This window comes from Pollachius pollachius (genome assembly GCF_949987615.1).
Source record: "Pollachius pollachius genome assembly, chromosome: 6".
Classification (NCBI taxonomy): Eukaryota; Metazoa; Chordata; class Actinopteri; order Gadiformes; family Gadidae; genus Pollachius; species Pollachius pollachius.
The window spans coordinates 5,459,159-5,486,640 of record NC_136939.1 but is presented as its reverse complement, the minus strand read 5'-3'; the positions used below and the strand labels follow the sequence as shown (position 1 = coordinate 5,486,640).

Here is a 27,482-nt window from a genome sequence, read left to right as displayed (position 1 = left end):
CTCTTATTGTGTCTGGAACGGTTGGATCCTCCACTCCCCTCTCTCTCTCTCTCTCCCTCACCCTCACCCTCTCTCTCTCTCACTCTCCCTCTCACTCTCGCCTGGCACTCCAGCTCTCAGCCTTCCTCCCTGCCTCTCTGGCTCTTCATCGGCTGTCTATAAATACTCCCTCACTACTCTCAGGTTAGCTTGCTACATGGGTGCTGCTGCTGCTGCCCCGTGTGTGTGTGTGTGTGTGCGTGCGTGTGTGTTTTGTTATTTTCTGTTTACTTGCTTAGTTGTTGCTTATCTACATCCCCAAATAAGGGCTTTGCACCCAGCTGTGCTGTTTCTATCTCTGCACACATGAACCCACATTAATGACAACATTTGTGTGTGTGTGTGTGTGTGTGTGTTTGTAAAAGGTTAATTGAATAATCAGGGGAGTGTGATGGAATGCATTTTCACCTTTTAGCATGAATAATGGCCATGCCTGCTCTACTCCACTCTCCACAGAAGAGTACTGCACTTGTCTGTCGATCGAGTTACAAAATCTAAAAACCGAATTTCGCTGCGAGCAGGGTTCGAACCTGCGCGGGAAGATCCCATTGGATTTCAAGTCCAACGCCTTAACCACTCGGCCATCGCAGCTGTCCTCAACCACGTGATAGTGGACAATTTTGTTGTGACACGCTTTAAGCCGTTTAAAGTCATTTTTCTAATGTGAATTATCCTTTAATCCTATCATTTCGGCCGATAGTACTGAACATGACGTTCACTATGTGTGTTATCACGCAGAACATTCACATTCGTAGAGAGCGTGTCACTCAGGTGACGTGAATTTAGCACCAAAACTGCCGCGAGCCTCAGTCCAACAGGACTTCCGACGAAACGGCACCGGGTCCACGCGGCTGAATAATGAATGAACAGCAGCTACACACGGAAGACATGGAGCCGAAATAATGTACCGCAAATTCCGGTAGGAGGTGTGCAGGCGATCAGCGAATTTTGAGCTACGTTAAAAAATGCATGCAATTTAGCGTTTTAGTTTTGTTTTATCAACGACTTATTGCAATGTTACGCAATTCATTACTTCTATATAAAAAAAATGCTTTAATTCTCTGTAGACCTATGTGTTATCGATGGTCGTATAATTCATTGCCCTGAATTGAGTGTCTTAGCCAGTGTCGGTTGGTGATCAAAAATGTTGGTGAGGCGGAGTAATAGACGGGAATTTTTTTAATTTGGTAGATTTAATTTCCTGTATTCTGGTCCATTTTGGGGATGGCCACTACCTATTACCCATTGCCTGCTATTCATTCAGATTCATAGCCTAACTCCTGACTTGCAGGGCCTGGACAAGCTTACACTGTATACAGACCGACTTTATGGCCATTCCACTAGCCATTGCTATTTGGCCCATTGTTGTTATTCTGATATTGAGACAAATCATTATCACTGTCCTATAGCGTCAATTTTTGTGAGTCTCAATGTCTACTTCAAATACAGTTAGAAATATGGGACAGTTGCTTCACTTTGTTTATATTCTACAGGCCGAAAGACTTAATTAATATGTAACTTACTTGCTCCTTTTAGGTGTAACATTGCTTGGGGACTCCAATTCCTCCACTGAAATGGGTGGAAAAGTGCTTACAACTCTCTGCTAGTTAGCGAGCTATCTTTTCTCTACATCTAGCAGTTGTGTAGCCCGAATGCTGCTGAGGGAGGTAATCTATTCGATTGATTCGCTGAATTGTCCAATCATGTGGTGATAACAAAAAATAAAGGGATACCATTGGCCTGGGGCTCACACTGGTGCGACCCGAAGGCGAATTTTCTTGCGCCAATGAAAAGCTGTCTCTGCTTGAAAGACAGCAAAAAGTTTGCGAGCTTAGGGTACTGTCGGCGTTGGAAACGGACCCGAGACTGAGCTGGGCTATACCCTCCCTCACTACTGGACTGAGGCGAACCGAACCGAACCGCAACCTCCGGTGGAAATGCGCCATTACATCGACTTCAACTTGGCCGGCGCCCCTGACTTGGGGGAGGGCTTCATTTCGAATGCCCAATAACTAGCCTAGCCCAAATCATTGACGTCCAGACGCATTTGTATGGTTGCTGGCAGTGGCACGTACGGTCTATCGCACAATTAATCGAGGATACACGCTATGTAGTTTTGTTGATTTATTTTGTATTTATTATAGTTGATTCATAGTTGGCAGATACATTCGAGTGAATATTTCACGGAGGGTCGGCGCCCTAGCGCCCTCTATTGACCCACCGCCACTGGTCTTGGGAGGACGTCAGAAACTACCAGAAGTTGACTCAATAGTCCCATGTATCTAACCCTAACCCTGTTGGACATACATCCTTCATACCCACATATTGTATGAAATAAATAGTCGAACCAACACTTAGCACTTATTCTATTTTCTTGAAATAGACTAAGGCCCCGTTTATACAAGGACGCTTGCGGGTAAAAACGACAAAATATTTTATCGGAAGTGCCTTTCGTTTGGAGGGTGACGGCGTTTTTGGGGCTTAAAAACGCAAAAATCTGAAACCACCCTCCAGAGTGGAAAACTTGAATACGCTCCGCCGTAGCGTTTCCGTCTACACTGCCAAGACGCAAAACTCTGCTCAGATCTGCTCACGTCGCGTACGCGTTTACGTCACATATAGCGGCAGTACAGGGAAATAAACAAACATGTTGTATTATTTCCATGCGTCGGACCGTCAAGCTGCTCTGGCAGCTCTAATAAACTTACAGGATTCTTCCCACGAAATGTACAGGATATGTACAGATAGTATTACTGAACAGAGAAGGATCTGTAATTATGTTTTGGTTTTCGCGGCGCAGATAAGAGAAGAAGGAAGATTCTACACATACGCTCAGACGTGGTGGTGTTGTGTGATGGTGTATCACAGCACCACCTAGCCGCCTGACATGCATACCCAATCGAAATCCACACACTTTTGCGTCACCGTATGAACGCAGATTTCCTCCCGAAAACGCTCGTCTAAACGCGGAATAAAAAGTGAAACGCGACGCCACTTCTGCGTCTTCTGTTCAGACCGTCATCATGTAAACGTAGCCTAAACGAAAGGCACTTCCGATAAAATATTTTGTCGTTTTTACCCACAAGCGTCCTCGTGTAAACGGGGCCTAAATTGTTTCAGACACAAATATTGTTTACAATAGACTGAGAATCAACGCGACGTTGGAGAAGAAGAACCTGATGAAGCTGTCAGCAAAATAATTTCTTATATGATCGGATACAAGGTGGCTCCAGGCCGAACTGTCCGGTCCTTAGTAGGAGTAGTTAATACTAGGACTAATGGGTTGTTAAATGTTGTAACCATTTTAACGCGTTCATATTGAGGCACTGCCAATATAGAGATGTGTTCAGAATGACACAATGGAACATGCGGGGATGTAGCTCAGTGGTAGAGCGCATGCTTCGCATGTATGAGGCCCCGGGTTCAATCCCCGGCATCTCCACCTCTTTTAACTCGCCCAAAATCGCTGTGAGAAAGTAACCATTCATAAATACTCCTTACAAGCCAACCTTTGTGGATTTAATTACTGTAGCTAGCCCGGATGCTCACCCCATTAAATTGAATTAGTATGCTGATCTTAACCATCATTTTAGAGCAGCAGCTGCTAATTTGCAATCGTATTGCACTAAACTAGCTACATTACTTGGGTACGGTTTCTTTCATATTAATATACTTAGAGGTAGGCTACATTGAAAATTAAACAAAATCGAAGTAGGAGTAAGCATGTTTGTGATGAAAAGCACTGATTCCACTGGGGCTCGAACCCAGGACCTTCTGCGTGTAAAGCAGACGTGATAACCACTACACTATAGAACCATAAATAGTAACATACCAAGTGTCTGTATCACAACATCCTCCATCATAGTACATGCGATTGTGCAATGTATTCAGTACAAAACAAGGCCAAGAACGCCCACAGACCATTGACGATGTTAGTAAAGATGCCACTGAGAGGCGTTTCTTCTAAACAACCATGGAACTTGATAGACGCCACTCGAGTCGCCCTTACCGTGAAATTGTTTACCTCGTAAAATAAAGGTAACATAATAATAAACACAAAAAGGGAATACATTTCTCTTACTAGGTCAACAGCTCCGTTTGCTGGATCTGCTGCGTCAAAGAGTTGTTTAAAAGTATTGACTTCAGCAGTGGTTCCCAACTTCAGCAGTGGTTCCCAACCCCTGACTTTAGGTGTCCCATTCAATCGATCAGGACCTTTCGCGAAGCTTCTCAAGCGACAGATGACATGCAGTGACTGAGGAAAGTGCCAGTGACCTCTTTGTACACAATTACTACTGCAAGAGGTAAACCGTGGAAAGAAAGTCAGCAACGCTGTTTATGCTGCTACCAGTATGTTTATTTAGATAACACAAATGAACACTAAAACATCAATGGAAAACATTATCATGGAAAACATGGATAGTGTTAAACTCTTTTAAATTATAGCAAGCCATGATATAGGCCTATTGATTGAACAATATTTAATATATTTATTTTCACTTATCCATATTCGTTTTTTTCTTTTATTGCAAATGTGCCTACTACAAGAACAAAAATCCCACGTACCACCTGCAGTACTCTTGTGTACCTCAGGATGAAAAACAGTACACTACACAAGATGTAGTGAATTGTATATGTTACAGTTCTCCGATATCGCCTCTAGATGTCGCCCTAGTACCTCTGTAAATCGTGGTTCCGCATTCACTCTACTGCATGCGGAACCTATTACAACGGGGTTGCGCAGTGTTTAAACCACAGGCTTAAACTCGACGTTAATTTTGAAGGTCTAGAAAATTAAATCTGGCAGCTGTCCTCGACATTGCCTTCACAAAATCTTTATATTTGTAAAGCATTATAAAAAAATGGAGGCTAATTTGTATTGACCCTTTTCGTCTGTTGTTCTAGGATTAACTGCAAAACAGAAAGATAAAGCCCTCGGGTTTATTTGCAAATTACATGAGACGAATTGAGAAGAATAGGCGATGCCATATTTACAAATTGTGTTCCACCTGTCGATTACCAATCGAGTCCAAACCTTACTATTGAGCCTGGATATATTTGTAGGCTATCTATTTATGTAGGCTCATATACATTTTTGTATGGATTTATTTATATCCCCTTCAAACTCATTATGTGCAACTCAAAAGGACTTTCCACCCAATTCAAAACTAAATAATCCACCCAGAAGGAAATAAACACAGTTCAAGATATATTTCAATTTTATGTCTTTAATTCAGCTAAATCTTAGATTTTCTTATTTTCTTGTGACTAAAAATCTGCCAGTGGTTTAAAATAATCTCGTATACTTTTGAATGTAATAACAGTGGTTTGTCATCTTGAAAAATAAGCCCAAATCACGCATGCATTCGGACTCCAAGACTTCTCAAATCACCGGCAGAGTTCTAGAATCAAGACGATGCAGAATGGGCATCCGGTTTAATTAAAATAATACAACAAAAAATACAATATTTAAACAGACAAATAACAGCATAAGGTCAGCCTTGTGTCATTGTATGGTTTTATAGTCGAGTAAATAGGTGGGCATACAAAAACGAGTTGGCCAATGAAAAAGGTGTGTTGATATAAATACAGTGAGACGTTACATGAGGCAATGGGTACAGTAGATGTGCAAATGGATCCGATGTTTGAGAGCGACACAATGAAAGACACAGTGTGGCGGTCTCCAAAACAAAGCTTCCAGCTCGGCCTCCATCTTCTCGACCATAGAGACCAATGCCTCCATTATTATCAAATACCTGGACTCACACCAATAGCATTTCAGTTGCAGCGCTGAACACAAACAAAACAACATCGGATGGTTCGTTTGAGCCTCAGAAAATAACCTGTGTTTTGTGCCATCCATGACATTTGCTTTTAGTGTCGGTTACTCTTAAAAAAAATTAAATAAAACCATAAACCTGCCAAGAAGTAGTAATTAATGTTGAAATAAACGCTTCTCATATACTTTGGCAGTTATTTTCACTGAGATTGGGCGTCCAGGACGTAACCCGCCCCTCATAGTTTAAAGAAAGCTGTTTTTAAACTACCAGCTACTAGTCGTATACTGGGCAAACGAAACAGACGGAACGTAGTGAGAGTATTTCACACTCCAACTGCTCATAAGACACAATCTCCCTCGCTCTCTCGACGGCACTCTTTGCAGTGACGAGAGTCGCTGGGCAGAAATGGATGACGATAACGGCTATAGGCTAGCATTTTCCAGGAATGCTCATTGTCTCTTCCTCTCCCCCTTCTTCCTGACACCGGCGGCGGACTTGGGAAGGAGATACGTAACAGCCGCTCAATCATGAAGCTATCTTTAATGGGACAGGTGTTAAGCGAAAGGAGACTGAAACAGAAAGGAGCCCAAGGTCCAGGGATCCCTTTAGAGTGAACACAAGTCAACGCATCACAGGAAACAGGACCAGGACAACCTGATTTAAGGCACGAGTGTGTAAGACCAAGGGTCGGCTATTGTATTGCACCTCTTGGTTGCAACCGGACGTTGCGACTACATTATTTATCAGAGCCGTACAGCCCCGCGTAATATTTGTACATTTTTTAACACTATTGGTTAGAAAATAACAGCTTATCTCTACAAAAGTAGAGGAATAATAATTCAAATAAGCTAACAAAGTGATATATATTTATATATATATTCTCTGATGGTCTACATAATATTGAAACAGTATCTAGAAGTGTCCTTGAAAGAGGGGGGGGGGGGGGGGGGGGTTAGAGAAGGAAGATATTTTCAGAATAAACAAGATGAAAGACAAAACAATAATAACCCAGCAAATGAAACCATGAGCTGGCGTTAGGGATCACCTCGCCTCCAAAACAAAGAGCAAGAGTAGGTCTGGGCGCCAGGTCCTCAGGGCCTGGTTGTTGCCGGTATAATCCGGTTTTGACACAGTAAAGGGGCGGGCCGGCCCGTAGGTCCAAGCCTAGCAGAGTCACGGGGCCCCAGGTCGCCCCTGCGGTCCGACGCCCGGCTCCATCAGCTGTTCTGAGTCACCACCGCGGGGAGCAGTGTTCTGGCCAGACCCTGAGCGGGAAAATCCCCACACCTCACTTCCTCTTGGTCCTCCGCCACTTCCTGTCCGCCCGTGCTCCCGTCCCGGTCCGGCGAGAGGCTCACAGAGTTCCCCCCCTCCCCCGCCTCGTCGTCGTCTCCCACCAGCGGGGGGACGACGTCAGCGACCTCCGGCCCCACGTCCGGCCCCTCATCTTCCTCTGCCGCGGCCGGCCGCTGGGGGCCCCCGTCGCCGCCGACCCCCTCCATCGGCTCCTCCTCCTCCTCCTCCTCCTCCTCCTCCTCCTCCTTGTTGCCGGGAGGCGGGACAGGAAGCGACGTCGCCGAGCCGGCGTTTTCCAGGTCGTCGTCCAGGTTGACGCTGAAGGGCGGCAGGCCCATCAGGAAGGCTCGGATCCGGCTCGGGGAGCTGAGGTCGGCCGGCTCCTCCTGGGGGCCCGGCTCCGGGGGCCCAGAGGCGAGGGGCCTCCCGTCGGGGCCCAGCTCCTCCCCGTCGGTCCCGGCCGGCGGGTCGCCCGGCGCGGCCCGCTTGGCCGGCGTCTGCTCCAGGGACAGAGCGGCGGGCCTCTTGCTGGGGGCCCGCTGGCTGAGGTTGAGGGGCAGCGCCTGTTCCGGCGGGGGCGTGATGGGCGAGCGGGGGTGGGGGAGGGGCTTGGCCCCGAGGTCCTGGGCCAGCACCTCGGACAGGCGGCGGGTGAACGATTGCAGCTGGACCTTTCCCAGGGGGGTCCTCATCAGCTGGCGGACCTGCACGCTGCAGTCCAGGTCCAGGGGGAAGACCCGCAGCGGGGGCAGCGGAGGCCGGGCCTTCCCCTCCCTGGGGGCTCCCTTCTGGGCTCCCTCATCCGCCGCGCAGCCCGCGCACGGCTGGTGGTCGTGGTGGTTGTGCGCGGGGCAGGGCTCCGCCCCCGACTGCAGCGATCGGGGGACAGGCTTGTGGACGGCGGGGTCTTCCCCCCCGTGATGCAGGCTGAGCCGGGTGCGGAAAGTGTCCAGGGGACAGACGCCCTTCGAGGGGCCGAAGGTCCCCAGGATCAGGGGCTGGCCCAGGGGCCCGGAGAGGAGGCTGCCAGCGGAGAGGGGGGTGACGGTCATCCCCCCCGGGGGGTCCGCGGCCCACTGGTTCCCCTGTGGCCCGGGAGTGGGGAGGAAGGGGAGCAGGGGCGCCGTCAGAGGGGAGAGGTCCGGGGTGAGGGGCATATGGGCCGTGTGGACCTGCAGGGCCGGCTTGGGGGAGGGGCTCTGGACCTGGCAGGGGGAGACACAGGCAGAACCAGTCAGTTCAAAGGGTTGTCAAATAGTTTCCCCACGATGCCAACCAAAATCAGAATCAAACACTTTTCCTAACAGAATTTGCCCGCAAGTAAAGAAATTGAAAAAGACAGAGATATACTACGATATACAGTTTATGCATAATCGCTAATCCTTTATACTAGTTTATAGTGTGCCATGTACATGCTTTACACTCAGTGCTAAGCCAGCAGGGCAACGACGCCTCCCTTATCACCAGGTTGTAAACGGTGAGTGGACTGCATCTATAAAGCGCTTTAATCCAACGCGCTTTTCGATAGCGCCTGGCATTCACACACCGACGGCGGCGTCCACCATGCAGGGCGCCAGCCAGCTCGTCGGGAGCAGTGGGGGGGGGCGAGGTGCCTCTCCCAGGGACACCTCGACACTCAACACACTAGCAAGAGCCGGGGATCGAACCGGCAACCCTGGCGGCTACCAGTCAACCCGCTCTACCTCCTGAGCTGCTGCCGCCCGAAGGTTGTACACCTGGTGTTCCTGAAGGGGGGTGGGTTACCGTTAGCGGGGATTCTGGCGGTGGTGCTGGCGTGGGGGCGGAGCCAGTCGAGGGGGGGGAGGAGGAGGGGGGGACTGCGGTCTTGGCCTTGGCCTGCTGCTGGGCCAGGAGCTTGGCCTGGGCCAGGAGGGTGGCCTTGTTGCGTCTGCCGGGGGGGCGGCCGCGACCCCGCTTCACCACCGCCGTCCCGTCGGGGTTAACCTACGCGCACGCACACGCACACATGCCCGCACACACACACACAGACACACACACACACACACACACATGCACACACACACACTAAAGTTAATTACATTTGTTTTATGCAATCTAAAATCCAAAAAGGTAAACAACATAAAAAAACTGGTCTTACTTGCATATCCACCCATTAATAAAGAAAGACAGTGAGCAACAACAATGCTGTGGATCCACTTGAAGACAAGTCGTTCCGGGGACACTCTGGTAGTCTTGGATTACAGCGGGCAAATATAGACGCAAACTCACAGCAGGGGCTTTGGCGGGCTGACGGGCACTCTGCTTCGCTTTGGCCCCGGGCTTTCGGCCCCTGGGCTGGGCCTTCTTCCCTCGGACGGCCTTGAACTTTGTCGGAGCGGGGGATTCTGGGAGTTTGAGTCCTGCGCCCCCAGCCCGGACGTGCTCCTCATAGCCCAGCATTAGTCTGGGGGGACGGACAGTGAGTGAGTGAGTGAGTGAGTGAGTGACTGACTGACTGACTGACTGACTGACTGACTGACTGACTGACTGACTGACAAGTGAACAAGTGAAAATGAAGTTGGAAATGAACGGTCATGTCATTTCGTATAAAAAAAATCAGTTCAATTACACCGTTCACCGTTAATACCATGTTCATATCGAACTCAATGTGAACATCGAGTAAAGCGCACATGAACAACTATCGGGAGAGTAACGCAACCCTGTAAAACAGCAACAAATACGCGTCCATTTTGAGATGTTGCTCGACCGTCAGCTGACCTCTCATAGTGTCTCCTGGTGCAGGTGGCAGCACTGGTGCTGCCAGGACAACCGCCCAGGTCGTTGTACACCACCTTCCACAGGCGCTCCGACGTCACCTGTACACACACACACACACACACACAGGCACGCGCACCCACAGACCGACACACACAGTTAACAAGGGCTGTGGCTGAAAGGTTTCTGTGGATGAGTGTGTGAGGAAGGCAAAAGGTTTTAGGTGTGTTTTAGGTTTTGTAAAGACAGGTCACAATAGGAAAGCTAATCTTGCATGAAGGCCGAAAGACCAGTTCTGCTCATGCTCAGTATTTGCACAGCTAACCAACAATGGAATGGCAACAATTGAATTGTCCCTGCACGCACATTGTTAGCCTCGTTCTGACGCATCAGAACTCGAGTCAGCAGCTAAGCGGCTTGTGAAAAGAAGAAGTCACTACAAGAGGAGCAATCTTCAAAATTATTCTAAATCATTGCTGATGGACAGTGTTTTGAGAGTTTCAGTGACAGTCTTACCTTTTCGTAGCCGCCCATTCCCTGGACCACCGAGTACATGCGGAACAGATCAACTGAAGGAAAGCACAACAACCACAACATAAGCGCCTTGTCCAGACATAGCGGGCAAGTAGTGCTCATCAAAACATGTAAGAGAGGACCTCAAAATATAAATACTGTACTAAAACCGATAAGTCTCGTGAAAAGATTCAGATCATTAACACCAATCAAGAATGGAATCAAGTCAGGAAAAAAATAATACACAAACGCTCCACAGCCTTTCGCTACAGGAAGGGAGGAGGAGAGGGAGGGAGGGAGGGGGAGAGAGGGAGGAAGGGAGGGAGGGAGAGAGAGGGAGGAAGGGAGGGAGAGAGAGGGAGGAAGGGAGGGAGAGAGAGGGAGGGAGGCTCCACCATCGTCCGTGCGAGACTCACTCTTCTTGAAGCCCAGGTTGGGCACCTTGTTGATGGGGCGGCCGAAGCGCTCCATGAAGACAAAGAGCTGATCCAGGAAGAGCTGTTCTTCGGGGTGAGGGAGCCAGGCCCTCTCTGGGCTGGTGTCCGCGCTGCCCATCATGTTCTGTTACAGAACACAGAACACACACAGGTCACTTCAATGACTGGAACTAGGGCAACCCACCCGGGAGCATGTAGGAGAACTACCAGACTGTTGGAATGAATCATTGAGTGTGACAGCACTCAATGAGACTCCAGCTTCCCCTTTTCAGAAGGATAAATTAATTTAATATCCTGCTTGGATTGCATTTATTCCCAATTTTCCCTACATCTATTTTGGGAAACTATGCTGGTGGTAATCTATCATATTAATGGAGATAAATAGGAAGAAAAAAATAACGGAACTAAAAAAGGATTTACCTCACTTCAGTGACTGCTGAACTCAATCTATTCTGTACACTGCAGCCTGGAATACATGAACAATACCTTCATTTTGTCTATCCAGGATTCTGATTGGCTGCGGGTGAGCAGTTTCGGCGTTTCCTTGACATCCCTCTGTTTCTTCTTGCGCGGTCGACCCCGTAAACTCAGAGAGGGACACCCTGAGGGGAACACAAAGACACATTAACCTCACACAATCATCTGCAGGATGAGATGGCGGTTTCATATAAAGATTTTAATAGATAATAGTTGGTGCATTTCATTGAAATGGGGAAATAGTCATTGGATGGGTGGAGCTTATGAATACGTGTACAGTCCAGCACCAAGCTAAAAATTTTTTTATATTAACCGTTTGAAACAACACTCATTCTATCTTTCTCAGAGCAGCCAGCAGGAGGCGCTGTTAGTCTGCTTGAAACTCTTCCAAGTGCAGGAAGTCGTTTTAAATGAGCCCAGAGTGTGACGTCATTTTTCCTGCCCAAATAAGGGGTCAGTATCGAGCGAGAGCACTTCAGCTATTGCAGCTGCAATGCAACCCTCATGGGCAACAGTGCCCTTTCAATGTACGTCCTCCAAAAGTGCTGACCGGCCCAGATTGATAGCATAAGTGTCTGAAAACATAATGGAAGGGATCCCTGCAGAGAAATAACTATTTTCTTTTCTACCTTTTGCTTGATCTGGTCTGTTTGTTATTGGGTCTAACCAAGTCTTGCTCGAGGTATAGCCTCACTCTCAAGATTAGGGTTGTCGCAGGAAATATCCCTATTGTCATTACAATCTCAGCCCTCCTTCCCCCAATCTGTTAGATAACACTAAGCCAAGCTCTCTGTAGTCCAACACTACAATCTCCAGCCAGCACTCCTCTCTCTCCAACTCTCTCATTTTCACTGCTCTGTTCCGGCAACAGCTCAAGTCTCGTGAGAGTTCAGAGCGAGACTTCCCCTTTGAGCGAGATTTGGGTTGGACACTGACAATCCGACCGGATCCAGCGCAGATGGACGGATGCCATCACCCCTAGAGGGTTACAGTCGCAAATGGGCTGCAATGGAGCTCTCTTTTAATGCTGGACGGAAGCCACAACATGTTGTCGCCATTGGTCACTTAGACCCAAAAGGATGGGAAAATGGGGTCCAGGTTGAAAAATCCCATCCTTTAGAGCTTAACTGCTTTAAAGCTGCAATCAAAGACCCATTCAAACTGGTGGTGCAGATTCGCAAATAAATACACTTCCTTCTTCAAAAGTATACGTCAAATATGAAACAATAATTTCAGCAAATAAATATACAGTACCTCCTACTTCAAAAGCATACGTCAAATATGAAACAATAATTTCAGCAGCTAGAATAATATATATAGTATAGACTATAGTATATAGTGGTATCTTTAAAAATAGAAAAAAAGCTCGATTTTACCATGTCGTATATAGGGGCGTTTCGCACCCACAAATAATAAGAATGCAGAAGTTTAAAATAAGGAACAGAGATTACACATTCTCACTGTAGGACAAAAAATATATACATACAAAAAAGGCAAAGACTCACTGAAGTGGGGCCAGAGGGCGGAGCTGGCGTCCAGGCTGGGGTGGGTGAAGGTCTCCCGGCAGAACATCACCCGGGTGTTGGACAGCGCCACCCGCAGGCCGCCCAGCGCCAGCAGGCGGGGGTCGGCCCCGCCCGGGACCCCCGGCCGGTCCTGGAGCCGCCGCTGCAGGGAGCGGAAGCGACAGTACTGGGGGTAACTGAGCACCTTGACCCCCTGGGGATCCACGGGGGCTGCTGGAACCAAGGAACAAGGGGGGGGGGGGGGGGTGTTAAAATCAAGAGTGAGGGGACAGCTCCCTCTCTGGTGATACATGGTACTACAACGGCAGTCTGATCAGGCTGATAATGTCGCAAGCCAATCACAACGTGAAAAGCTCTAAATGCGGCTTTTTGGTGCAGAGTGGGTTAAAGTTTTGGTTATTCCTTCACTACCTTCACGACCAGCAGTTGGTCAATAGAAGATGGAGGACGCTACGGCGCAGGATTCAAGCGTTCGATCCCGACAAAATGGTTATGAGAAAAATGCCTTTAAGACAGATGATCATTTTCAAGGGAACGTGGGACAGGACAGCAAACCAAAGGCACGTCGCCGATATACCAATATTAGTCAGATAACAGGCAGTAACCTGATACGGCCTCCTGGAATAGCCCGGACCGAAATAGCCAAGGGCTTACTAGGTTTATTTTTTTTGACGTTGTTTTCAAAAAAACATTCACGTTCAGTAAAGATTCTATATGGCCTGCACAATAGACAGCAATATTCAGACTCATGCATGTCTGTGTCATTCCCCAACTATAAATAGCGGTGCTTCATTGGTTGCTATGCCAACCAGTGTAAAAAATTGATCTTATGCATGTGGGCCACTTTGAAGGAAACCACCCTGTGTAATTGCAATGGACCCTCTCTGTGATTATTTGCAGATTTCCAAAGGCAAACTAATACCCAGGCAGCTGCTCTGTGATTGGGCTAGACCATAAAAGGAACAAACACCATAAAATGAATAAATCTTTGCAGATGTGCTTTCTCTTGAGAAAAATATGCAAAAAAAAAAATCACATAATTGTGTTGTGCTTCAATATACAAATGTCTGCTGCTGCTTCCCGCTCTTTGGTATAATCAATATACAAATGATATACAAATGTACAAAATGTCTGCTGCTGCTTTTCTCTCTTTGGTATAACTGAGAAATAGAAAAAGAATGCTGTCCTCAATTTAATTGTATTGATTAATTGAAGGGCGGGGAGGGGGGGGGAAAGCAGGCCCGTTGATTTTTGCCTCCCGTTCCCATCAACTTCAAGCTCACGTAATTACACTGAGTTTCCGCCTCGTCTTTTAGTACTCTGATACTGTTATCTGCCCACTCCCTCCAAACCCTCCTCTCCCTGACGGCTCGGGTTCTTCAGTTGGATCAGGGGGGAGGGACGGACGAACAAACGGACGGACAGATCAAGGGCAATACAAACAAAATGGACCTGGCTTTTGGTTCCCCCCCCGCAGTAGCGGCGACTCTCACCATTGCACTGGTCCCCAGGTGGCTGGCTGGTCGGTTCTGCTGTGGTTCCGCTGCTCGGGTCTCCCGGTGCCGGGCTGGTCAGTTCCGATGTGGAACCGCTGGTTGGTTCCGCTGTGGTTCCGCAGGTCGGTTCTGTGACGCCGCTGCCGCCCTGATCTACAAGTGTCTGGCTGGTCGGTTCTGCTATGGTTCCACTGGCCAGTTCAGCTGTGGTACCACCGGTGAGTTCTGCCATGGTACCACTGGTCAGTTCTGCTATGGTTCCGCTGCCCTGGTCCAGTGACTGGCCGGTCGGTTCTTCTGTGGTTCCGCTGCCCTGGTTCTCCAGGGGGAGGTCTGGTGCTGGGCTACTGCCACCGGGCCTCTTCTGGTTCTGCCACACCACGGGCTCGAGACACGCCCAGCGCACCAGGTCCTCCACCGGGACCACTATCCTCCTACACACGGCCAGCACCTCGTCCTGCACACACACACACACACACACACACACGCACACACACACACACGGCTTTACATAATATGTAAATTTCCTAAAGTGCACACTTGAGGATAATGGAATCGGAGGCAAGCGGGTCTGTGTGAATGAATGCATCGGTCAGCACTGGTCCAAAAGTACTGGGGCAGAGGCGCCGTCCCCCCAGTGGAAGTTTACCGGGGATTCTGAAATCGCCGCCGCTTAATCTATTTTAACTCATCAGAGAGGAGTTGATCCAGCTACCCCTGGCCATGGCCTCCGCCAAACCCCCACAGTGTACCCAATGCTTGGTCTGATCTGAAATGCATTGCACTTTCTAAAATGCTTTTTTAACTTTGCCTTTTTTTTTTCTATCTATTTTACTATTTTTTTGCATATGTTTTCTTTTACTTCACTATTTTTTTATTTTATTGTATGACAATGTTTATGCCTGAAGCACTTTGAGTCTGCCTTGTGTATGAAAAGTGCTATATAAATAAAGTTGCCTTGCCTTGCCTTGCCTTGCAGTGCACGCAAGCAGCACATAAATAACATGAAATCCCCCTGCCAGATCCTTTAAAGAGCCCAAAGAAAAGAAAACAGCCCTGGAAGAGGGTTTCACAAGGCCTTGATGCCCAATAGGGGAGGCCATACACAGGGCTGCTAAGTGTAGCAAGACAAGAGACAACCGACACCCGACCAAGGTAAACGGATGATGAGGGGGAGGAGGGAGAGACAGGGCGGTGATAGAGCATCAATACCCTGAAGGACATCACACACTCTGGGAGGGACCAAATGTTTTGGTCTAGCAGTGAAATATATTCCCATTGCCTTTCATTTTGTTCTGGAGAGGTAGAGAGGAGGAAGAGTCAACTTTTCCAAAGAGCTGTGTCAACAAGGCTACTGCCTGGACATCGTGCTGCCCTGCCCTGCAAGACGAAAGCATTTACTGCCTGGGAGCCACGTGAAGGCAAAGCATTCCTGGATGGCTCCGCTTTGGCCACGGCCCCCATGGGCCCCTGAAGCTGATAGAGAAGCCCAGGGACCAGAGTGTGGATGGAGGGGGAGGTTCCTGCTCCCAACGTGAAGTGGGACACCGATCAGGGAACAACCGAAAACCACACAGGTGTTCTGTGTTGGCCTCACCACTTCTGGACTGGAACTGTGACTTTTTCATATCATATTTGTGGCGAGGACTGTACATGTTTTGTAACGCCGTGTGTGAATTGCCCGGGGCATTACTCTGACACACTTGTGCACTGTGACAATGTGATATGGATCACAGTCAATTGTATTGATGCATCAACTGTTGGTCCCCCTGAAAGCAAGCTCCAAATCTAGGTTAAAAGCTCAAATAAAATGTAGGTTATAGAAAATGATTAATTCCGGATGAATAACGTTTACCACAACCATTAGCCGTTCAGCAGATTCTTTAACCCAAAGTAAGTTTTTATCTTAAATATTTTAGTAGATAGGCTATTGGGTCACTTGGAACACTGCCAGCCGGAATTTTGAACAGTTGAGATTTAAGAAGCTATCAAATAGCAGTTGACCCTTCAATGGGGAGATCTGACGTGTTCAACTGTAGTTCAACTTAATCTGAGGAACGCAGTGAAAACAATCAGGGTTATAAAAAGGCAGCTGTCGTTGGGTTTATGGTGTCCTAGTTCGGGTGTGTTGGCGTGAATATAGTGAAGGCTCGATAAATGTATTTAACCGGGGGAGTCTAAACCTGGGGTTAGCATACCCTTGCAGGAGTAGCTAGCTCTTGTAGCTAGCAACAGTAGACATCTCTTATGAGCCGTTGACAGCCCATTACCCATGACCATTTATTTTGAGGAACTGGAGTATGATAGCTACCCCATTTTGCAATTTCTGTTTATGTACTGAAGAAGAAGTTTTCTAGATTTACAGTTGGTCGTGTTGAGTAAGATATGATTAGTCTTGGTTATATTTGATAAACTTTATTAGACCTTTTGGTACCAATGCCTTCCTTGACTGAGTATACTTTTTTAGGAGGATTTACGTACACCTTCATATTAGGATTTGTTTTATAAAATATTTATACCATAAATATTTCACACATGGATCCTTTCTTGGCATGAAATTGTTTGACTCGAAGCATACTTTATGTCGAAATGATTAAGTGCAGGACATAATCAGTACGCGGGGGAGGGGAAGTAAGGATCTCACCACCAAATAAAATTGTAATAGATAGATAAAAAAATGTAATAGATGGTGCCCAAATTGTAATCAAAATAATACCATTTATCTTTGCCTCTACAAAGGCTGTAAGTCATATGAATATACAGTAAGATAAAATAAATAAAAAATATAAATATACTAGATTAAATAGTGTGGAGTCATTACACATTTTATAAAATATGCTGGACGAAAATGAGAAGTCTAGGTACACAGCAGGTTGAAACCGGATTTATGATTTACATTTTAGCCATGTGTGGTTCTCTCCTTCAGTGGTGTGTTAATAAGAGTCCACAAGCAGAAGACATGCTGGGACATTGTGTGAACCAACAACATACAGCAGCAGAAGGAAGTGACTAATGACTTTACATTCATGACCTGAAACAGCCCCCTTCATACGTAGATATGGGACGTTCAGTTGAACCATCATAGAAGAAGTGGGAAGGGTGGGGCCAGAAACTAAACTTTAAAAAAAAAAAAAAATCATATTATAGCCTACTTCTTTTTTTTTTACGAATGAATACTGTTTTAATTAACAATTATAATTAATCCATCTTCCCTGCCACTGGATTAAAAAATCTAATATATGGCTGAATATGAATAAGCCCGCCCTCACCTCCCCATGCTGTCTTGTCCTCCCCTTAGGAGTGTCCTCCGGGAGGAAGTACAGTCTAGAGCTGGCCAGCAGGGGGTGCTGTCCCTGCTCCTCCCACAGCAGTGTTACCTAGAGACGGCGAAGAAAAATAAAGACAGGTAAAGCGACGCATTTCAATAAATATTCATTATTTACATACAACACTATATTTACCCACAAAAAAAACATTGAAACTCATCGTTATCTGTAATCCTGAAGGAACACCGACACAAGGGAATGATTAGCTGAAACTGAAAAACAGTAGTCACATATATACAGCTGAGTTCAGTCTAATAATTAACCAATGGCCACCGTACTTATGGTTAAAACAACCATTACTGCAATCACTAGGTACCTAAAGAAAGGTTCTTAAATCATGGGTTTCCATCACTAAAATAAAAGTGTGTGGGAATAGACGATTTAAGACTACAGTTGAGTAAATGAATATTAACCAAAACAAGGCCTGACAATTTATCCATCAATATCCACCCACACTTGGACAACATTTGGGAATGGTGCGCTTACAATTTGACCTTTCAGAAAGAGCTTTGTTAATTATAATAAATTGAGCTGGCATTGAAAAGGCTTTTTGATATGATTAATACATCTTTCATTCAGGATATTGAGTGCACTTATTGTAACCTCCCGGCTTCCATTCCTTCACAATGATGGTATGTAAATCATAGGTTTGGGCCATGCAAAACCGTAGCAGGTGGAGATATTCCGGATGTGGTTGAAGACACAATTTTATTATTACGCAACCAGTAGAATAAAAAAACAGCCTTAAAAATTCAAGCCCCATTTTGCGTAGAGGATGGAACTTAAATAATGAACTCACTTTACAAATAAGTTACTGATCCCAAAGGCATGACAGTGAGCCAGAGGTGGAAAATTACAGGTTTAGAGAGTGGAAGAGCTGCCATGCTCCACCCCTAAAGAGCCAGCTGACTTCACGCCTTACTGGGACCTCTGGGCCACTCCGATTAGCAAATCAGAGATGGGCGACTCCAAACACAGGGAAGGATATCAACTCCTGAACCGGGAATGTCCACCTCTGACTGTGACTGTGGTATTGCTCCATTTATTTATCTATCCATCCATCTATGTATCTTATAAAACCAAACAAAAACATGGCATTAAAAATGTTTAACATACTGATGAGGGGCGTTAAGATTCTTTTCATGGTTGTCTTGAGCCGAGGACTGGAGACCTTGTTGAATTTGAAACAGCCTTCAGGCCTTTACAAACATGACACCTTGGAGTGTTTTGCTGACAAGACAGACGCCTTGTATTTGGTCATTTGAATAAAACAATACAATGAAACAATTTGAGGTTGATGCATCCATAAAAAAAACAAAGGAGGCCACTATAATAAAGCCACAAAAGGCATTAGGGAAAAAACAAATGAATAGAAAAATACATCAAAAATAGCAAGGCCGTACCCTCCACCAAATACGCTAAATGGGCTGTCGCCATTTTGTTAGCATATGTGAAGCCATTCCCAGAGGTTGAAGGAATGCTAATCGAGTTAGCATGTTTCTGCCCTCCATGCATTTGAATAACAATTGATGAAACCGTAACTACTCCCATGACCCTGAAAGGTGTCCTCAGATAAGCCAGAGGAACTCAATACAATATGACCTTTGACTGTCATCCAACCAAACCATTCACAAACAACCCTCCCCCCAAAAGAAAGAACCTTAATTAAATGAAACAGAGTCCTTCGGGGAACTCTGGTTTCATTTCGACTGCAGCGTCTCAGTCCAATTTCAAAATATTGCAACTACATTTAAGTCTAGCCCATTGTAGATCGACTGGCCACAGTGGCAGAGGACAATGGAGCAGGGGAGAGCTTCCTGTAGCATTAGGGGTCAGTGCGCAGACAGTGGGCGCTGTATTAAGGAGAACTGAATTCACTACAAACAGTCTATTGGGCTATTGGATGTCGTGTCTCCCACTGCTGACCTTCTGCATCTCCCCTTTCCAAATCCTTATTAGATTCCACATGCGGCTGTCAGATAATGGGATAATCTATGTAGATCAAAAAATACAAACAAATGTTTAACGTTCCATCGCTAACACGGTTCACGTTTGCTGTAACCGCAGTAATTGATGTTCCTTCTTGTTCTTCTTGGATAAAAGCGTCTGCTAAATGCCCAAAATGCATGTAAAAGAGATGTAATTGCTCATTTGCATCCACAGTCAGTGCCCGTCTAACAGATATACAATGAAAAGTATGACTAAGTGAGTAATGTATAATTAAGGGATTATTATTAGTTATGTGATTCTGTACACAAAGGAATGTGTGACTCTCACTGCAGCCATCATCCTTCTTGAAAATGATGTACAACGAATGATATTATTATGATGATGTCATTACTATTATTATTCATTAATAATACCAAAACCCTGCAAAAACCTCTTGAGGGGGACTCAGTCTTACGATTATTAAAGTCTTGGTTGCATACATTAAAGATTCAAGCTTAGAGTGATTCTATGCATTCTTTTTATATTAGGGTTCGGGAAAAATTCCACTGCTGCTTTTGCAACCCACTCGAGCCTCACGCTGAAGTGGTTTGGATGAAGTGCCTGCCTGGGTCTAGCCCACAGATCCAGACTTGTAGATGAAAGCAAACAGAATACTTATTAACTAATGCCGTTGCCGTTGAAGTTTCCTCCCCCTAATGAATCAAGAGTCGTCTTCTGCCACGCGATTGTGCTTTGGATGATTGCGCTTGGTTTGGGAATACAATGAATAAATTGGAAAGGAAAGGCTCATAGTGGGCCGACTTTTACTTTGAGATATTGTGGCGACCGCTTCGACTAAAGGTTTTTTATTCGCCATTTGTGCAAAAAACACTTAGGAATTCTTGTTCAGGTCTTCCCAAGTCTAGTTCAGAATATATGAGAGAGAGAGAGAGAGAGAGAGAGAGAGAGAGAGAGAGAGAGAGAGAGAGAGAGAGAGAAATAAAAAATATACAAATTTAAAAAATTGGGATGAAGACAAACTGCACATTCTACATTGCATTGCAGAGAGCACCACAATAAGAAGTGATAAAAAATATACAAACTAAATAAAAAAACTCCCCCCTTCCCCCGGTTCACCCCGATGCCTACCTCAGCGATGCACACAGGCTCCTGGGGGCCGCGGCGGATGTAGTAGAACTCTCCGAGCCGCCATACCTGGAGGGGCCCGTCGGGCTGGGCCCTGCAGCTCACAGATTTATAGAAGGAATAACTTCCCCGCTGACAGGAGGGCGAGCGCAACCACTGGGAACCCAGAGAGACAGAGAGAGAGACAGAGGAGAGAGACACAGAGACAGAGGGAGAGAATGTCAACAGAATGTGTATGCAATGGAACAGGTTACATTTGCACATAAAAAGGAATTTGAGTCTGTATGTCGTTGGGAAACAGAATCACGGTATGGAAAGAACACACAGTGGTACAATGTATTGTACACACAAGAGCAGGTATTTCCATCAAATAACCGGCAGGGACGGCCAGTCTTTCTGTTTAAGCAACAAACTACCGAAGTAAAGATGGTTCTTGTTGCCGTGGTATGTTATCAGTGTGTGTACGACACAATTACTCATCCCCCATTTTGAAATATGTATTTTTGTTTCTCCACCAGTTTTTTTTTACACTAGAATTAAAAAAAAGCAATACCAACTGCCTGCCATTCTCTACTGCAAAAGAGAAAAAAGGCTTGACTTCTGAGAGAACAAAACCTGTTTACTTTCAGCCTGCAATAACAATTGGTTCTCACAAAGCCCTTTTATTTCACATGACTGATAAATGATAGTTATGTAAATGATGGTGGAAGATATTTCCCCCACAATGTGCACATATCCTGGCAAAAAAAATGGGCTGATATTTTAGGCCTTCCTGGAACCACGATTTCTCCTAAGGAATGTGTACATCAATCTTATTATATAATATAAAATAACACTACAGTTTAAAATGAGTTTCTCCAAAATTCTCCAATTCTATAGATCTCACTTGGGAACAAATACACCCAATCATAATCATAGATCTATAGAACTAGTTAGGCCAGTTCTGGAGACTATCTACACAGCAGATGTTTGAATTAACTTTACCAAGTATGTGGCCCTGCTGGGGTTAACGTGTAAGGACACACACTGGAAACAAAATACCACTCATTGACATGGAATTCAGCTTCTAGCAGATTGAAGAAGATACAAGCACAAAGCATCAAATTGTTTGTAATAATGTGCTTATTGTAAGACACTTCTTCTCTAAGTTAAGAGCAAATTGACAACGAATGAAGGACTGTAGACGCCTGCATCTTGTCGCTAAATTTCGCGCAAATATCGTTGCTATAGTCTATACAAATATTGTTTCTTGAAATGGCTGTTTGGATTATTTAATACTACTACACAGAAGAGAAAAGCCCTGATAAAATGCTTCTTGTGCCCAAAAACTAAATTAAAATAAAGACTTTTGCAATTGTTCAAGCTCTTGGATCAGAACAATGCTTTTGATGTGCCAGGAGCTAAAATACACCACCTTCTATTCAACCAACCGTAGCAGGGGAAAGGAAGGCAAATCCATGCATACATTTTTACATCAACTTTGCTGTAGTCTAAGAACGGAAATGAACATAATTTAACCTGACAACCACCATCCCCCCCACCCCAGGATAATTCTCCCATAAAATTCCAAGTTACAACCTGCAAGGTGAATAGAAGATTATTTTTTCAGAGACATACACTCCCATGACACACATTATTACCCCACCCAGTGCTGTGTTCACACTCTGCTGGATGTTTCTGCATCAAGTTGACATCGAAGGACGGTAAATCAATAAATCGATATGATTTGCAAAAGAATACGCCTCATTGGCGGGGATTGTTTTCTAAAAATAAATTTCTGATATACATTATTTACAGAATCAGTCACCGATTCAGCACAATGCAGTCAGGCCGATACACGTCAGAACCGCAACCTGTACTCGTTCTGCAGACTTTTTCTTGGTCCAGGATAGCTCCCCTAATGTACATGTATGGAAGGTGTATTTGACACAGCCCCACATCGCAGCTGCGCCCGGCCATGCAGTTGTTCACCTGGCCCTGACAGTCTGAACTCCTCCCACTGGGGACCGCCACTAAGACGTAGACCAGAGAAGCGCCAGCTGTGTGGAAGCAGCTGGCTATCAGAGTCCTGAGGAACTCCAGCTTTCTGTGAGGCGTAAGTGTGTAATGTGTCAGAAAGTGGGAGGGACTAAAACCAGGAACAGAACAAACCAGTTCAGCCTCATCGAACATACTGAGAGGTAGAATCCCAATGAGACTTCTGTGTTGGGAGTCAGTAAACAAGGACTGATATAAATAATAAACTGGCTGATTGTGCTGTGGAGGATGTTTCATAGACTTCGCACATTCGTTCCTCAGAATTGTTTGTCCACGAAGACATCCATTCTCAATGTAAATTGGAGATCTTTGCAGTTCTTTTACATGATAAAGTATAGCTTTGTGAGAACGATTTTGGCCATATCATCCAGCCCCAATTGATGGTATCTGCCATCTTAATCTGACTTAATTCTTCCCTGAAAACAGATGACAGCTTTCAATGAGCACCAAACATACCTCAACTAATAAGACACACAAGAGTAGCCACTATCAAAGTCCAGTTTGCTTACAAGTCATCGGAACGTATGAATATTCCATCCATACCAATATATGAATAATTGACAAATCACAATGAAATGGAGAGTAAATTATTCAGCTGTACCACACCTGCCCGACGGGGTTACATATTCGTCCGTAAAGATGGTACATAAAATAGAGACTGAAACGTACACTGAATAGTATCGCCTCAGAGGAGCATTGAAGCCTCCAAAACGTTTGTGAAAGGTTTCATATCATATGTCATGACCGTTCACTTCCTTTTCACAGGGTTTCATGACAGACACGTAACAACAAAGTGCCCGGGCAAAGTCTGAACCACTTTCTTTACAGAATATGAGCAGAGCTACAGGGAAGCAGCACAGCAATTATTCATATCTAATCAAGAAATCTATCTTATTATTATTTTTTTTAATTTCCTGCCATTAGTCAGTTTTTCTACCGAGCAGAATAGAAGAACAATGTCATGTGAGCATAACCTTAAATCCAATTGGAGATTAAATAAAGCCTTAAAACACAGAGTTATTCGGTTTCGGTTTGACACAAATCCCCATAGAAATGACAATAACCTCTTCACGTGTTTTCAGAACTCTGAGGATGTCTAGCGACTCATTTAGGGATAAACTCATTTTAGGTAACATGCATCACATTGTTTTCTTCTTATTTTACAAGTGATCTGATCACATCATTTAAATAAAGTTTGCAGCTACAAAAGGCTTAAACAAGATTATAAACCCCCATCATGACTCATGATTGTGTAGGAACACTGCTTGGCCAAATAAGGGAGGAAATACAAGAAATAAAGAATTCAATGAATACCATTTAAAAGAGTTATAATAATAAACACATGGAGAACGTGATCTGGATTATAGTTGGATGCTTCTGACGCTGTGTTGTGTTTCGTCCACTTGTATTTATAGGTAAATTCATGTTTCCGCCTTTTTGCAATCGGGGTCTACCAATGAAGTGCAGCCGGGAGGGCCCCATGCCTGGCTTCAACTCCACCCCCTGGGGGCCGTCCCAACTCCTAGGCTGCCTACGACTCAAGAAAGTTAAATAGTTCGGCCAGGAACCTAAACAATACCGTTTATATGTCTGCCTGTACATATGTAGTATCCGTGCTAAAATATCCACACTGTTCGCCAAGCATTCAGTAATAAGTGGGGACGACAGTATGGTGGTATTTCACTCATTGCCTAGTCATATCACCCCGCTGAAGGAGTGATGTGGCCTTCTGCGGCTCCGCTTCCACAGCTTTAGAATCCAGGCTCTATATTAATCTGCTTAGCGGCTAACATTACTCACGAGTGCCACGACGAGTATGTAGTCATTAAAGACTTGTTTCTGTACAATCGACCCACATAAAACCACCATTGGTCTGATGAAAAGTTACCAACCCCCTTGCAACTTGTGCTTTGTGGGCATGTGTTCACAAGCAATGGAAAAAGAGAAACAAAGCCTTTTAAAACAAATGTACCAGAGGGCAAAGAGGACGCATGCAGCATATTAGCCAGATAAAATTATAGGATACAATAGGGCTGGCGTCGCCTATAGACGCTGGTGTGGTTACAAACTACTGCTTTTCTTTAACTGATATGATTTGGATGAGAAAATAAAAATACCATGTGGAAAAACCGATATTTATAGAAATTGCTTGCAGACACTTCCTACACCAAAATAGTCACAGGGCTCAGAATTTGTTTCTCCAAATAACCATTACTGCGATCCATGCGTCGGCTCCACTAAACACCCAACCAATATACTTATATAAATCCCAACCACTCCCAGTCTTGTACGTATGCCCCAGCTGCCTACATGCGGAAAATTCTCAAATTCTCACTAGTGCTGCTGTGTGTCTCTCTCTTTCTCCCCCAACCCCCATCATATGGATCCCCCTCCCCCTGCAGCAGGGGCACTGCAAGCCGCCGCCGCCGCGCGCACACGCGGCGCGCACGTGCAGGAGCGCCAGGCGGCCCACTAGCGGTGGAAAGGAGGCAGCGCGCCCCCACAGAGCATGAACCACATCATGCAGACTCTGCTCTGCCAGCCTGGCTCTATCTACATTTGGAAATAGGATTTAAGATGGAAACCTTATTTTTAAACTAACCGGTTCGTCAGTTTTCACCTACTGCTGGAAATTGATGACGACGTGTGTCATTTTGGGGCAGGGGGAGGCAAAGAGACGAGGGATTAAATTAAGATATCGCTTTATAGCTTAAATAATACATTTGCCTACACAGAATTGACCTTGGCAAGATTATTATTCAAAGCAGTCCTTTTGTAAGAACGAAGCACAGCATTTGATCTCCGGGCGAAACATTTTACGACAATTACAAAATAAATGGAAACATTACATGTTGGTATTACGAAATGTACGAACAAAATGTGATAAATAATAGGTCTACCATAAAAACGACATCAAAGAGATTTGATCAAAAAAAGATCATGTAACAGTTACGCGTTCCACCTATCAAACCATGTGTCGTCGTATGCATTTTGGATTATAATATGGGGTTGTATAATACAGTAAAGATAATGCTGGCTATTTCCAGTACAGAAGTACAGATGGATTTCCTTCTCATATTAACATTCCAAGTTAGGCTAAAGCAATTAGACAGGCGACAAAATGTCGGGCACTTGATAATAATATCAATATGCTTCACATTACAGCCAATGCTGCTCCACCTAGTTCACTCGAAACAATATTTCAATCTTTAATATCACCGTACTCCAAAATCAACACAACTATTTTCAACGTTAACAAATTTTAAATTACGAGTTGATATACGTTGGTGTTTCTGTTGCTGAAATTGGCAACATAAAAGTTTCGTCATATTAGCTCCAGAAAAGCCCTGAATAAATTGTTATTTTATGTGGAAATATGGGAGTGGGGGTTGGTAACCCAGAGGAAGATTGTCGACACGACACAAAGAAATAAATCATTAACTTGACGAGTATATACTAAATATTAAAATGATATTAAAATAAATTTCGCTTGAATAAATGTACATATCGTGTCACATATTGCATTCTCTTTCAAATAATACCAGCGAGCAATTTCTCCTCTTGGAAAGTTCAGACTCGTTCAGTAAAGTTGTAATTGCAGGCAGAACTCTTGGCTTGCTTCATAGGATAACAATCAATGCGACGTTATAAACTAAATTCACAGCACCAAACAATAACTATTAGAAATTGAATTAACAGCATGACACAGGCGAGTTATTTCCTACATCAACAGGTCAGATGTGAATCCGCCTGAGCAAAAAAATAACGATTTATTTCAAAATAATATCGAGTAATAGTCGGCTTTACCTGTATTGTATTCTGCTCCATTGCAGTTCTACATTCCCCTATTCCTTCCCCGAGCTCCCGATCAAGTTACACAGCCGGGTACCCACCAGCACACAAACAAATGCACTAGAAGAAAAGCCTGCTTTTTTTTGTGAAAATAGGACAGGATCTAGGTGTGGCCAAACTTTGCGAGAGTATAACTTATTGTTAATAACAAATTTGATATATTTAAAAATGACGAGATGTTGACAAATCGATACGTGGTGATTGCTAAAGCTCCGAAAATAATCCTGCAGATAAAGCGAGCCCTACGAGGCGAAGCAGTGCCTTTTTTAAAGGTAGTAATATTGAAAATTGTTGAACTGATCCGAGCATTCTGTGTGTACTACTGAGCATGCGTGGAGCCAACGCGTGGCGTTGATTTTGACCATTCCCTAATCCATCGCAAACTCAAACCATGTCAATCTTCCTCAACAGCTACAGCACTATATGCGATGGAAATATACCACGTCCATGCAGGGATTCGATCAACGATGCAGTGTTTTGTAAGATTGGCCCTGACAGTGACGCTAGTCATCGATATGCCATTGCAACATCGTTGCAACGTAAACGTAAACCTATGGTGCAAACCCAACGAGAGACAGGTCGAGTATACACCGAAGAGCCTTACTGAATTACAGGGTATATTAATTAAATATGTATGTATATATATATATATATATATATATATATATATATATATATATATATATATATTTATATTAAGGTGTATAGTAATATACATATTACTTGCTGTTCTAAAATATATCACATAAATTCTAAATATATCCTGAGATCCCCGACACAACGCTGTATTTTTCCTATTCTGAAACGCTCATTATCTTGCTTGCTGTAGGTGAAAAGACAGACTAATTAAAATACACTGCATAAGGGTACTTAAACCAAGTGATCACATACC

The 27,482-nt window shown here is 44.8% G+C and overlaps 1 protein-coding gene across 2 annotated transcripts; it reads right to left on the bottom strand.

Moving 5' to 3' along the window:
- Window positions 1-5,257: 5,257 nt before the first annotated feature.
- On the bottom strand, window positions 5,258-26,830 carry LOC307076487 (uncharacterized protein). 2 transcript variants are annotated; one of them, XM_079737513.1, is made up of 12 exons: window positions 26,546-26,830; window positions 20,705-20,857; window positions 17,570-17,677; window positions 14,298-14,757; window positions 12,784-13,014; window positions 11,288-11,403; window positions 10,781-10,925; window positions 10,368-10,420; window positions 9,855-9,952; window positions 9,366-9,540; window positions 8,880-9,080; window positions 5,258-8,320 (listed from the first exon to the last, which is right to left on the bottom strand). In XM_079737513.1, exons 1-12 carry the CDS (start codon window positions 26,564-26,566, stop codon window positions 7,037-7,039), a joined length of 3,045 nt encoding a protein of 1,014 aa, XP_079593639.1. In that variant the 5' UTR covers window positions 26,567-26,830; the 3' UTR covers window positions 5,258-7,036. The 2 variants fall into 2 exon arrangements, with proteins under 2 accessions (XP_079593639.1, XP_079593638.1); XM_079737512.1 differs by having other exon boundaries at window positions 12,784-13,017; window positions 26,546-26,829.
- Between the last annotated feature and the right edge of the window lie 652 nt (window positions 26,831-27,482).

What these genes read in the sequence shown, in the direction of transcription:
- LOC307076487 (XM_079737512.1), bottom strand. Translation starts at nt 26,566, where the DNA reads ATGGAGCAGAATACAATACAG. An exon ending in CCTGGATAGACAAAATGAAG is followed by an intron (nt 10,926 to 11,287) that starts GTATTGTTCATG and finishes GTTCTGTAACAG; the next exon opens with AACATGATGGGCAGCGCGGA. An exon ending in CAACCTGGGCTTCAAGAAGA is followed by an intron (nt 10,421 to 10,780) that starts GTGAGTCTCGCA and finishes GCTTTCCTTCAG; the next exon opens with TTGATCTGTTCCGCATGTAC.